Genomic DNA, 13,457 nt, shown 5'->3' on the forward strand with positions numbered 1-13,457 from the left:
CTAAAACCTAAAGTATAAAAAAAAAAAAAAAAAAAAAAAAAAAAAAGCATCTTGATTTGGGTGGAGCTTATATTAAGAAGCAGTTGTTTTTTATTTTTATCTTTTATTTCCATTTTTTCCATGAACTTTTAAAAGTTCCCTCATACTAGCTTATATATACTGCTTACTATCTGCCCAGCTCACTCACTCACGCCCGCTATTTTTTTCTCTCTCCACACATACACACACAGACAGATACTTTCATACATCCCCCACCTTTTACACTTATTTAATCTTCACAACAACCCTGCAATGTAGGTACTATTATTAACACCATTTCATAGGTGAGGAAATTGAGGTATAGAATGAACACGAAACTTGCCCAAGGCTATACCACTAGTAAGCATCAGAGCCAGGATACAGACAACTCAAACATACTATTCCAAATGTTTCACCCAAACTGTACAATCAAGCTACTGGGAATAAGACAGACTCTGTCACACCTGCAAAACAAGGCTATTTTTCTTTAAATAATAAATTTAAAATCCTAATTTGTCAGAAGAAGCTTTAAATATCTCATAGTAACTCCCTGAAAAGGTTTTAACTGGATTTTTAAATAATATAAATATACACAATCACAGGACAATCCTATTTTTAAAAATGTGTTGTTGGCACATCTGTTCTTAAGCTATGGATACCTGTATTTATTCAGATATGCCTTTAAAACTAACAATTCAAATAAATATCTCCACTGATTGTATTCCAGGTGCTCATAATTTATACCAATTATATTTTCTAAATATATTCTCTATTTTTTCATTACCTCACGACACATTGTCACTAACATCCTCTTTATTCAATTTCTTTGTCACTTAGTCATTCTCTAATTCATTCATACAGTAAATACTTACTTTATACCAAGTATTCAACACATATTTATTGAATGCCTGCTATGTTAGGTATATAAATAGGAAAGACATTATATAAGTTAAACTATTTCCATAAATATACCGGTTACGAAGTACTGCAGCAACCAATTCCCCTCTATGCAGATGATCCATCACCTCTAAAAGTTGGATAATGACCTGTTCAGGAGGAAAAGAAGCCAATATTTACTATGAAGATTAATACCAGAATTTTCAAATTTTTTTAATAATATTTTTATACTTTTCATGGTTGAATTAAAGGAAAAATGTATGCCCCTGTACTTAATGTCCATATTACATCTTAAGAAAATTAAGAAATTGAATCTTATTTTAAAAACTGAAAGTAAAAATATCTATGAAATTTAATAGTGAATCACTAAATAATATTGACTAAATTTCATGTGAAATCAGTAACTAACGATTATCCATGGAAAAGCAACCAAGTGGAGTAGTCCTCCCTTATCCATGGTTTGGCCTTCTGCAGTTCAAAAAATATTAAACAGAGCATTCTCAAAATAAACAATTCACATGTTTTTAAATTGCACACCATTTTGAGTGGCAGGATAAAATTTCACACTATCCTGCTGCACCTCACCTGGGATGTAAATCATCCTTTTGTGCAGCGTATCCATGCTATATATGCCACTTGCCTCATAGCCACTTAGTAGCGGTCTCAGTTATCAAAAAAAAACATAGGATATATAGGGTTTGGTACTCTCCACGGTTTCAGGCATCCACTGGGGGTCTTGGAACATACCACCTGCAGACAAGAAGGACTATTTATACAGGAAATTGGAATAAACTGAGGATCAGAAGACCTAAGGAGTCTGTGTGAAGTTGGGTTAGACAAGAGAAGTTAGAAGAGGGGAGTTGAGGCAAATACATGCCACATAGATACACACACATAGAGACACACTGATTCCCATGTTACCTCGGGGACTTGGGGTCTGAGAAGTCTATAAACAGGGAACACAATTTTAGAATTGGTTGCAAAAAATATAAGCTAGAAAGGTATAGTACTTTGAAATTCGGAAGACATAAAATAGGGGATAGAAATATTTTCTTGGCCTGCGCTAAATTTTTGTTTTGGTGATTATTTTTGTAGGAAAAGAGTAGGTGAGTTTTGGTAAACTCAACTATATCTAAAATATCTACATTTTAGTAATGCCGATGTATAGCACTGGGAAGGTAGAATATATTTTATGTATTTATTCTATTCATTTCAGATATATTGGGAAGCAAAATGTATATTTTACTCAAATATCTCTTGTTAATAAAATCAATTTATTACATTGGGAAAATAAAAACGCATAATACACAATTTAGTTTATTCATAAAGTTATGTTGGCTGGGTGTAGTGGCTCATGCCTATAATCCCAGCACTTTGTGAGGCCAAGGCAAGCAGATTGCTTCAGTCCAGGAGTTTGAGACCAGCCTGGACAATATGACAACTCCCCATCTCTATAAAAATACAAAAATTAGCTGGGCATGGTGGTACGCGCCTGTAGTCCCAGCTACTCAGAGGGCTGAGGTGAAAAGATCTCTTGAGCCCAAGAGGCAGAGGTTGCAGTGAGCCAAGATCACAGAACTGCACTCCAGCCTGGGTGGTAGAGTGAGACCCTGTCTCAAAAAATAATAATAAAAGAAAAGAAAAAGAAAAAAAAAGTTATGTGAAGATCTAAAATAATTAAGCAAGCAGGAGGAGGGATTCTTCATTGTCGTCAGCCCTCTTCCAGCTCCTGAATTTAAGGAAAAGAAATAGAAGAGGAAAAAAAACTCTATTTATTGGGTTTTCATAATTCTAAAAAGGAAATAAATCAAATGACATCATTTATGTTTATTTGTACAATCATTTTTCTGCTTACAATTCTGTTATTACAAGTAAAGAAACTGAGTAGGCTAAATGAAATTAATATTTTACAGAATCTCACATGAACTGACCTTTGATTTACCTTTTCTAAAACATGTTAAAGTGATGAGAGAATTTGAGATGTTAAAATTTTTAAATTATGTTTAGACTATACATTTAGAAGATGTTGAAAAGGGAAAAATCTATATCTAGATTACTACTAGAAATCTGATAATGTAAAACGAAATAACTCAGGCCCTGTTTCACTAATTGCATCTAGGATGAAACATACAGGTCCTGAAATTAGGTATGCAAATTTTCTCTTAATCTCTGCTATGGTTTGAATGTGCCCCCAAAAAAGCATGTGTTGGAAACTTGACCTCAGTGCCACAGTGTTGGGAGGTGGGGCCTAACAGGAGGTGTTTGGCCATGGGGGCACCACCCTCATGAAGGATTAATGCCATTATCATGGGAGTGCGTTCCTTATAAAAGGACAAGTTCAAGTTCATCCTTCTCTTGTGTGTTCTCTCTCTCCCTCTGTCTCTTTTTGCCCTTCCAACTTCTGCCATGGAATGACACAGCAAGAAGGCCCTTGTCAGATGCCAGCCTCTTTATCTTGAATGTTCTAGCTTCCAGAACTGTGAGAAATAAATTTCTGCTCATTGTAAATTAATCTGTTATATATAAATTATAATGTACTCTGTTATAGCAGCACAAAACAGAATAACACAGTCTTCTTATTTCAACCAATCCTCCTACTGTGCCTGGATTTCTAAGTCTGGGACATTCTCATTCAGATTCTCCAGAAAATAAACTCTTTGGTCTCCTGAGGAGCAGGGAGTAGGTGATACAACATGGAACTGCAGCCACTTATCATAAAGATTTTCAACAAATAACTCATGTATCCAATCTCATGACACATTCCTGCCTTCCACAGACCAGGTAACTCCAAGTCTTAAAATATTAGGAGCTCTATGGGAAGAATTAGTTGGTTTCTCTCAGAAGTTCACGTAGAAGGAGATATTCAAGTTGAAACTTCCATTGCAATAAGTAAAAGTTAGTTTGAACCTTACATCTATCAATGCTTCTACTCCTGTTCTCTTTGTCTTATTGGGTTTTTCCATTACCTTACTCTCGTTTTCATGAAGTTAGGAATGGGAGAAGTAAACACATGTGATCAAGTTTATGTGGGATTTAACTTTAACTAAAATTTTTAGCCAGATCATATATATAGACAAATACATATTTGAAAATTAGCACGGCTCCAATATGGGGATGGAAGAGAGACAGACTAGATATCTAGAGATCAGTTAAGAAAGTTCTTCTACAGTCAAGAACTAAGAGCCCAGACAAGGTCTATGAGGATAGCCAGAGTGAACTAGGACTGATCGACTAAAAGAACATGAATAGATATTACAGGGATAAGGAGATCACAAACAAAATCACAAAATCTGTTTAAATAACTGGGATGAGGATGAAGATATCAAGTGAGGTAGCATGTAGAGAATAAGGAAAAATATTGAAAAAAGGAGAACAATTGTTTGATGTACACACATTTATGTATCACAGGACACATCAAACAGTGTCTAACAGAAAATTGAAAAGATTACATCTAGATTTAGATTGGAACTAGAAGTGTCAATGTAGGAATATTTAGCCAATTAAGTAACAAGTGAAATGATGAGATTGGGAAATGTTACTCAAGTGAAGGCAGGCAGAGCAAGATGGCTGAATAGAAGCCTCAAGTGATCATCTCTCCTGTAGGAAGATGAAATTGAACAACTATTTACACAAAAAAGAATTTTCATAACAACCAAAAATCAGGTGAATGATCACAATACCTTGTTTTAACATCATATTAAGGAAAGAGGCCCTGAAGATCGTAGGATATACAGCCCTTAATCGCCTACACCACCACCCCTCCATCCCCTGGCAGTGGCCACACTGTGCAGAGGGAGAATCTGTGCACCAGAGGAGAGAGATTGCAGTAATGGTGGGACTTTCCATGGGAACTCAGTGCTACCCTGTCAGAGCAGAGCAACAAGGGGGAAAACTCAGCCAACGACCATGGAGGGAGCATTTAGACCAGGCCTAGGAAGAGATAAATTGCTTATCCCAATGATTAGAACCTGAGTTCCATCAAGCCCTGCCAGCATGGGCTAAAGCGCTCTGGCATTCTAAATAAATTGAGAAGGCAGTCCAGGCCACTAGGACTGCAATTCCCAGGCAAGTCCTGGTGTTATGCTGGGCTCAAAGCCAGTGGATGTGGGGTGCACATGACCCAGTGAGACACAAGCTGGTGCACTCAAGGGAGTGCTTGCATCAGCCCTCCCATAACCCCAGGCAGCACAGTTCACAGCTACGGGAGAGACTCCTTCCTTCCACTTGAGGACAGAAGGGAAAAAGATGATTTTGTCTTGCAACTTGCATACTAGCTTACCTACAGTAGGCTAGGGCAGCAGGCATAGTTCTGAAGCCCCCATTCCAGGCCCTAGTTCTCAGATGACATTTCTACAGACACCCTGAGCAAAAAGGAAACCTGCTGCCTTGAAGGGAAGGACCCAGTCCTAAGCAGGATTCATCATCTGCTGATTAAAGGGCCCTTGGGCCCTGAAAAATAAGCAGTGGTAGTGAGGCAATACTCACTGTGGGTTTTGGGTGAGACTCAGAGCCATGCTGGCTTCACGTGTGACCCAGAACATTCCTAGATGTGTTAGCTATGTGGAGAGACCACAGTGGGGTAAAGGACCAAGCAGTCTCCTACAGTCCCCAATTCCAGGCCTTGACTCCTGGACGGTATTTCTGGACCTGTCCTGGCCAGAGGGGAGCCCACTGCCCTGAAGAGAAAGACTCAGGACAGGCAGCATTCACAAGCTGACTGAGGAGCACTTGGGCCTTGAGTGAACATCACTGGTAGCTAGATAGTACTCATTACAGCCCTGGGGTAAGGGTGGCCAAAAGGAGTGGCTCCTCTGCTTCAGGAAAGGAGGGGGGAAAGTAGGAAGGACTTTGTCTTGCAACTTGAGTGCCAGCTCAGTAACAGTAGACTAGAGCACCAGGTAGATTCCTAAGGTTTCCGACTCTAGGCTTTAACTCCCAGACAGGATCTCTGGACACACCCAGGGCCAGGGAGAACTCACCATGCTGAAGGGAAGGACACAAGCCTGGCTGGATTCACCACATGCTGATTGTAGAGCACTTGGGCCTTGAATGAACATAAGCAGTAGCCAGGAAGTGGTTACCATGAGCCTTGGGCAAGACCCAGGGCTGTGCTAGCATCAGGTGGGACCCAGTGCAGTCCCAGTGGTGGTTGCCACAGAGGTGCTGGTGTCACCTCTCCCTCAGCTCTAAACAACTCAGGAAAGAGAGAGAGAGAGAGACTCCATTTGTTTAGGAGAAATTAGGGGAAGAGAACAAGAGTCTCTGCCTGGTAATCCATAGAATTCTTCTGGATCTTAGCAAAAAAGGTATCTCCAAGAGTTTGCAAGAGCCACAGCGTGACGAGGCTTGGGATGTCCACTAATGAAAATATAGCCACAGTGACCAAAGACTTACTTACATCACAACACCCATGTCCCTTTAAATACCTGGAAAGCCTTCCCAGGAAGGATGACTAAAAACAAGTCCACACTGCAAAGATTAAAATAAATACGTAACTGTTCAATGCCCAGACCCCAATGAAAATCTACAAACATTGAGACCACCCAGGAAATATGACCTCACCAAACAAACTAAATGAGGCACCAGAGACCAGTCTTAGAGAGACAGGGATATGTCACATTTCAGATGGAGAATTCAAAATAGCTGTTTTGATGAACCTCAGTGAAATTAAAGATAACACAGAGAAAGAATTCAGAATCCTATCAGACGAGAGCTGAAAAATACAAATGACATACTGAAGAATGAGTCAGAGTCTCTCAACAGTAGAACAATAAAACATAAGAATTAGTGAGCTTGAATATAGGTTATTTGAAAATAGAGAGACAAAAGAAAAAAGAAAGTATACTTACAATATTTAGAAAATAGTCTCAAAAGGGCAAATCTAGGAGTTATTGGCATTAAAGAAGTGGTAGATAGAGAAATGAGGATAGAAAGTTTATTCAAAGGGATAATAACAGGGAACTTCCCAAACCTAGAGAAAGATATCAATATTCAAGTATAAGAAGGTTACAGAACATCAAGTAGATTTAGCTCAAAGAAGACTACCTCAAAGCATTTAATTATCAAACTTCCAAAGGTCAAGGACAAAGAAAGGATCCTAAAGCAGCAAGAGAAAAGAAACAAATAACATACAATGGAGCTCCAATACATCTGTCAGCAGGCTTTTCAGTGGAAACCTTATAGGCTAGGAGAGAGTGACATGACATATTTAAAGTGTTGAAGGAAAAAAAAAACTTTTACCCTAGAGTAGTATATCTGGCAAAAATATCTTTCAAACATGAAGGAGAAATAAAGACCTTCCTTGACAAACAAAAGCTGAGGAATTTCATCAACACCAGATCTGTCCTAGAAGAAATGCTAAAGGGAGTTCCTCAATCTGAAAGAAAAGGATATTATTGAGCAAGACAAAATCTTCAGAAGGTACAAAACCTACTGGTAATGATAAGCACACTGAAAACCACAGAATATTATAACACGGTGAAATATAATTACAACTTTTCACAGCATAAACAGTATGACAAGATATAAATAGAAACATCAGGCCAGGCACAATGACTCATGCCTGTAGTCCCAATATTTTGGGGGACCAAGGTGGGTGGATCACTTGCACCCAGGAGTTCAAGACCAGTCTGGGAAACATGGCAAAACTCTGTCTCTACAAAAAATACAAAAACTAGCCAGGCATGGTGGTGCATGCCTATAGTCCCAGCTACTAGGGAGGTTGAGGTGGGTGGATAACTTGAGGCCAGGAGGTCTCGAGGCTACAGTGAGCTGAGATCACACCACTGCACTCCAGCCTGGATGACAGAGTGAGACCCTGTCTCAAAAAGAAAAGAAAGAGACAACAAAAAGTTAAAAAGCTAGGGGAAGAAGTTAAAGTGTAGAGTTTTATTGGTTTTCTCTGGTTTTCTCTTGCTTTTTTGTTTGATTATTTACACATTCAGTATTAAGCTGTCGACAGTTTAAATACTGAGTTATAAGATATTATTTGAAAGTCTCATGGTAACCTCATATCAAAAAACATAAATGATATATAAAAAATTAACATATACGACCAGAGAAAATTATTTTCACTAAAGGAAGACAGGAGGGAAGGAAAGGAAGAAGAGAAGACCATAAAACAACCAGAAAATAAATAACAAAATGGCTGGAGTAAGTCCTTACAACATTGAATCTACGCGACTAAATCCTACAATCAAAAGACACAGATTGGCTGAATGGTTTTCAAAAACAAGACCCAAAGATCTGTTGCCTACAAAAAGTACACATAACCTGTAGAGACATACTTAGTTAGAAAATAAGGGAATGGAAAAAGATACTCCATGCAAATGGAAACCAAAAAAAGAGCAAGGATAGCTATATTTATATCACAAAACATATTTCAAGACAAAAACTATAAAGAGACAAAATGGCATTTTATACTGATAAAGGGGTCAAGTTGGCAACAGGATATAAAATTGTAATCATATATGCACCTGACACTGGAGCACTTAGGCATATAAAGTAAATATTATTAGACCTAAAGACAGCAATAGACCCCAGTACAATCATAGCTGGAGACTTCAATAACCCATTTTCAGCATTGGACACATCACCCAGACTGAAAAATCAACTAAGAAACATTGGACTTAATCTGCACTATAGAACAAATGGAACTAATAGAAATTTACAGAACATTTCATCCACCAGCACAGATTACACATTCTTCTCCTCAGCATATGGATCACTTTCAAGGACAGGCCATATGTTGGGCCACAAAACAAGTATTAAAACATTCAAAAAAATTGAAGTTACATCAAGCATCTTCTCTGACCACAATAGAATATAACTAGAAATCAATAACAAGAGAAATTTTGGAAACTGTACAAACACATGAAAATTAAAATATATGCTCCTGAATGATCAGTGGGTCAATGAAGAAATTAAGAAGGTGTTCTCTCATGGCAGATTTCATAAAAAGAAATTAAGAAGGAAATCCAAAAAATTCTTGAAACAAATGATAATGTAAACAAAACATACAAAACCTATAAGATACAGTGAAAGCAGTACTAAAAGGAGAGTTTATAGTTACAAATGCCTACATCAAAAAGACATAAAATTCTAATAAACAACCTAACAGTGCATCTTAGAGAAATAGAAAAAAAGCAAACCAAACCCAAACTTAGTAGAAGAAAAGAAATCATAAAGATCAGAGCAGAAATAGATGACATTGAAATAAAAAAAAAATTACAAAAGATCAACGAAATGAAAAGTTGGTTTTTTGAAAAGAGAAACAAAATTGACAAACCCTGAGCCAGACAGAAAAATGAAGAAAAGACCCAAATAAATAAAATCAAAGAAAAAGGAGACATTACAACTGATACTGCAGAAATTCAAAGGATCATTACTGGCTACTATGAGCAAGTACATGACAATAAATTGGAAAATCGAGAATAAATTAATAAATTTCTAGACATATACAACCTAGTGACATTGACCCATGAAAAAATCCAAAACCTGAACAGACCAATAACAAGTAATGAGATTGAAACGGTAATGAAGTGTCTCCAGCACAGGAAAGTACAGGATCAGATGGCTTCACTGATGAATTTCACCAAACCTTTCCAGAAGAAATAATGCCAATCCTACTCAAACTATTCCAAATAATGGAGAGGAATGAATACTGCAAAACTCATTCTACCAGGCCAGTATTGTCCTGATACCAAAACCAAACAAAGACACATCACAGAAAGAAAACTATAGGCCAATATATCTGATGAACATTGATGCAAAAATCCTCCACAAAATATTAGCAAACTGAATTCAACAACACATTAAAAAGACCATTCGTCAAGATCAAATGGGTTTTGCCCCAGGGATGCAAGGATGGTTCAACATACATAAATCAATCAATGTGGTATATAATATCAACAGAAGGAAGGACAAAAACCTTATGATCATTTCAATTGATAATGAAAAAGTATTTGATAAAATTCAATATTGCTTCATGATAAAAAGAAAACCCTCAAAAACCTGGGTATAAAAGGAATACACCTCACCACAATAAAGGCTGTTTATGTCAGACCCACAGCTAGTATCATATTGAATGGGGAAAAACTGAAAGCCTTTCTTCTAAGATCTGGAACAAAATATGGATGCCCACTTTCACCATTGTTACTCAACATAGTACAGGAAGTCCTAGATAGAGCAACCAGACAAGAGAAAGAAATAAAGGCTTACAAAATGGAAAGGAAGAAATCAAATTATCCTTGACTGTAGATAACATGATCTTATATTTGGAGAAACCTAAAGGCTCCACCCAAAAACTATTAGAACTGATAAATTCAGTAAAGCTGCGATACAAAATCAACATAAAAAATCAGTAGCATTTCTATATGTCAAAAGTGAACAATCTGAAAAAGAAACCAAGAAAGTAATCCCACTTATAATAGCCACACATAAAGGAAAATACCTAAGAATTAACCAAAGATGTTAAAGACCTCTACAATGAAAACTATAAAACACTGATGAAAAATTGAAGCGGACACAACAAAATGGAAACATATTTCATCTTCATGGATTGGAGGAATCAATATTGCTAAAATTTCCATACTACCCAATGCTGTTTACAGATTCAATGTAATCCCTATCAAAATACCAATGACACTCTTCACAGAAATAGAAATAATAATCCTAAAATTAATAAGAACCACAAAAGACCAGAATTGCCAAAGTTACTCTGAGGAAAAAAAAAAAAGGAAAATCAGAAGAATCACATTACCTCACCTCAAATTATACTCTAGAGCTACAATAACCAAAACAGCATGGTCCTGGAATAAGAAAAGACACATTGACCAATGGAACAGAATAGAGAACCCAGAAATAAATCCATACATCTACAATGAACTCATTTTTTACAAAGGTGCCAAGAATATGCATTAGGGAAAGGACAGTCTCTTCAATAAATCATGCTGAGAAAACTGGGTATCCATATGCAGAAGAATGAAACTAGACCCCTATCTCTCACCATAAACAAACATCAAATCAAAATGGATTAAAGACATAAATCTAAGACCTCAAACTATAAAACTTCTAAAAGAAAACACTGGGGAAAGACTCCAGAATATTGGTCTAGGCAAAGATTTCTTGAGCAATACCTGACAAGCACAGACAACCAAAGCAAAAATGGAAAAATGGGATCACGTCAAGTTAAAAAGTTTCTGCAAAGCAAAGAAAACAATCAACAAAATGAAGAGACAATGATAGAGGGATAATTTGCATCTATTTTTTCCCACATGCAAACCATCCATCTGACAAGTGATTAATAACCAAAATATGTAAGGAGCTCAGCAACTCTATAGAAAAAGTTCTAATAATCCAATTAAGAAATGGGCAAAATAGGCTGGGTGTGGTGGCTCACGCCTGTAATCCCAGCACTTTGAGAGGCCGAGGCAGGCAGATCACAAGGTCAGGAGATCGAGACCATCCTGGCTAACACAGTGAAACCCTGTCTACACTAAAAATACAAAAAAATTAGCCAGGCGTGGTGGTGGGCGCCTGTAGTCCCAGCTACTCGGGAGGCTGAGGCAGGAGAATGGTGTGAACCTAGGAGGTGGAGCTTGCAGTGAACCAAGATCGTGCCACTGCACTCCAGCCTGGGTGACAGAGCAAGATTCCATCAAAAAAAAAAAAAAAAAGGAAAAAAAAGAAAAAGAAATGGGCAAACTATCTGAATAGACATTTCTAAAAAGAAGACATACATATGGCAAACAGGCCAATAAAAAGGTGGCTGATATCATTGATCATTAGAGAAATGCAAATCAAAACTACACTGAGGGCCAGGCATGATGGTTCACGCCTGTAATCCCAGCACTTTGGGAGGCTGAGGCTGGTGGATCACTTGAGGCGAGGAGTTTGAGGCCAGCTGGCCAACATAATGAAAACCCATGTCTACTAAAAATACACACAAAAAAAAGTAGATGGGCGTGGTGGCGCATGCCTGTAATCTCAGCTACTCAGGAAGCTGACAAGAGAATTGCTTGAACCCGGGTGGCAGAGATTGCAGTGAGCTGAGATTGAGCCACTGCACTGCAGCTTGGGCAGCAGAGTGAGACTCTGTCTCCAAAAACTAAAAATAAAAATAAAACTACACTGAGATGTCATCTCATCTCAGTTAAAATGGCTTTTATCCAAAAGACAGGCAATAACTAATGCTGGCGAGGATGTGGATAAAAGGAAACCCTTGTCCACTGTTGGTGGAATGTAAATTAGTACCACTACTATGGAGAACAGTTTGGCAGTTCCTCAACAAACTAAAAATAGAGCTACCATATGATCCAGCAATCCCACTGCTAATTACAAACCCCAAAGAAAGAAAATCTATGTATCAAAGAGGTATCTGCAATCCCATGTTTATTGCAGCACTATTCAATAGCCAAGATTTTGAAGCAACCTAAGTGTCCATCAACAGATGAATGGATAAAGAAGATGTAGCACATATACACAATGGAGTACTATTTAACTACAAAAAGAATGTGATCTTGTCAATTGCAATAACATGGATAGAACTGGAGGACATTGTGTTAAGTGAAATAAGCCAGGCACAGAAAGACAAACTTTGCATGTTCTCACTTACTTGTGGGAGCTAAAAATTAAAATGATTGAACTCATGGAGACAGATGGTAGAATGATGGCTACCAGAGGCTGGGAAGGGTAGTTGGGTAGGGAGAAGTGGGGATGGTTAATGAGTACAAAACTACAGTTAGATAGAATAAATAAGATCTATTATTTGATAGCACAACAGGAGCAACTATAGTTAATAACAACTTAGGTGTACATTTTAAAATAACTTAAAGAGTATAATTAGATTCCTTGTAACTCAAAGGATAAATGCTTGAGGGGATGGACACCCCATTCTCCATGATGTGTTTATTTCCCATTACATGTCTGTATCTAAACAGCTCATATATACCATAAATATATACACCTACTATGTGCCCACAAAAATTATAAATAAATAAAAAGCAGAAAACAAATATATTCACCATGAGAAGGTGGAATCCCAAAGAAATGGAAGAAGACAAACTAGTAAGGAAAACAGAACGGTAGGAGGGAAACTATGAGAATTGTGAGATAAAAGCTAAAAAAGAAGAGTAGTTCAAGAGCATTCAACAAATTCAAGACTCAGTGTGGCAGTTCCTCAGGGATCTAGAACTAGAAATACCATTTGACCCAGCCATCCCATTACTGGGTATATACCCAAAGGACTACAAATCATGCTGCTATAAAGACACATGCACACGTATGTTTACTGCGGCACTATTCACAATAGCAAAGACTTGGAACCAACCTAAATGTCCAACAACGATAGACTGGATTAAGAAAATGTGGCACATATACACCATGGAATACTATGCAGCCATAAAAAATGATGAGTTCATGTCCTTTGTAGGGACATGGATGAAACTGGAAATCATCATTCTCAGTAAACTATCGCAAGGACAAAAAACCAAACACCACATATTCTCACTCATAGGTGGGAATTGAACAATGAGAACACATGG

General features: G+C 37.5%; 1 protein-coding gene across 2 annotated transcripts in view; it reads right to left on the reverse strand.

Annotated features, from left to right (window-relative positions):
• Positions 1-13,457, reverse strand: part of KLHL13 (kelch like family member 13) — a 234,818-nt gene that overhangs the window by 138,057 nt on the left and 83,304 nt on the right. Inside the window, exon 2 of one of the 2 annotated variants that reach the window (XM_058441793.1) lies at positions 991-1,064. The exons of the other annotated variant lie outside the window; for it this stretch is intronic. Within the exon in view, the coding sequence (XP_058297776.1) occupies positions 991-1,040 (50 nt within the window). The 5' untranslated portion in view covers positions 1,041-1,064. The remainder of the gene's footprint in view (positions 1-990; positions 1,065-13,457) is intronic. 2 annotated transcript variants of the gene reach the window in all.

This window comes from Hylobates moloch, unplaced genomic scaffold (genome assembly GCF_009828535.3).
Source record: "Hylobates moloch isolate HMO894 unplaced genomic scaffold, HMol_V3 SCAFFOLD_7, whole genome shotgun sequence".
NCBI lineage: Eukaryota > Metazoa > Chordata > Mammalia > Primates > Hylobatidae > Hylobates > Hylobates moloch.